Raw genomic sequence first — 831 nt, forward strand, 5'->3', positions numbered from 1 at the left:
GCCCCCTGCCTGGCTCCTCTGCTTGAGAGACAGATGGGGGGCGGGACCCACCAGAGATGGGCGGAGGAGGCCCGGGGAGGAGGGCAAGGGGGGGCCGTGAGGACACAGAGAATCTGAATCAGGAGGCGAGGGGGACCGCGAGGGGGGCTAGGAGCGCTCACTGCCCAGAGGGGAGAAGGAGGAGGCAGCTCTGCACCAATCAGTGGCGCCGGCCTGGGAGGTTGCTAGCGGTATCCACGTAAATCAAAGGGCGCGGAGCCAATGGGAGGGGGCGGAGGGGGCGGGGCCCAGGCGCGTGCCGCTGTGAGCTTGAGCTGCCAAGAGAGCGGGAGAGAGCTGGAGAGAGCCGGGAGAGGGGGGAGCGCAGAGCGAGTCACAGAGTGAGCGAGAGCGAGGAGGGAGAGAAGAGAAAGAGAGCGACGGCGGGCGGCGGGAGGCGGCGGCGGCAGCAATAGCAGGAGCAGCAACAGAAGGCGTCGGAGCGGGCGTCGGAGCTGCCCGCTGGGGAGAGAGAGAGCGCGCAGAGAAAGAAAGAGAGCGAGCGAGGAGAGGGAGCCCAAGGCGAAAAAGTAACTGTCAAATGCGCGGCTCCTTTAACCGGCGCGCTCAGTCCGGCTCCGAGAGTCATGGCGACCGCAGCGTCTAACCACTACAGCCTGCTCACCTCCAGCGCCTCCATCGTGCACGCCGAGCCGCCAGGAGGCATGCAGCAGGGAGCAGGGGGGTACCGCGAGGCACAGAGCCTGGTGCAGGGCGACTACGGCGCGCTGCAGAGCAACGGGCACCCGCTCAGCCACGCTCACCAGTGGATCACCGCGCTGTCCCACGGTG

At 67.7% G+C, this 831-nt stretch overlaps 1 protein-coding gene across 1 annotated transcript in view; it reads left to right on the forward strand.

Annotated features, from left to right (window-relative positions):
• Positions 1 to 419: 419 nt before the first annotated feature.
• POU3F2 (POU class 3 homeobox 2) overlaps positions 420 to 831 on the forward strand; it is a 2,546-nt gene continuing 2,134 nt past the window's right edge. Inside the window, exon 1 of the mRNA XM_013006792.2 lies at positions 420 to 828. Coding sequence (XP_012862246.1) covers positions 627 to 828 — 202 coding nt within the window. The 5' untranslated portion in view covers positions 420 to 626. The remainder of the gene's footprint in view (positions 829 to 831) is intronic.

The sequence above is a fragment of the Echinops telfairi genome, unplaced genomic scaffold, assembly GCF_000313985.2.
Source record: "Echinops telfairi isolate 266 unplaced genomic scaffold, ASM31398v2 ScPeMD7_3533;HRSCAF=4204_0, whole genome shotgun sequence".
Lineage (NCBI taxonomy): Eukaryota > Metazoa > Chordata > Mammalia > Afrosoricida > Tenrecidae > Echinops > Echinops telfairi.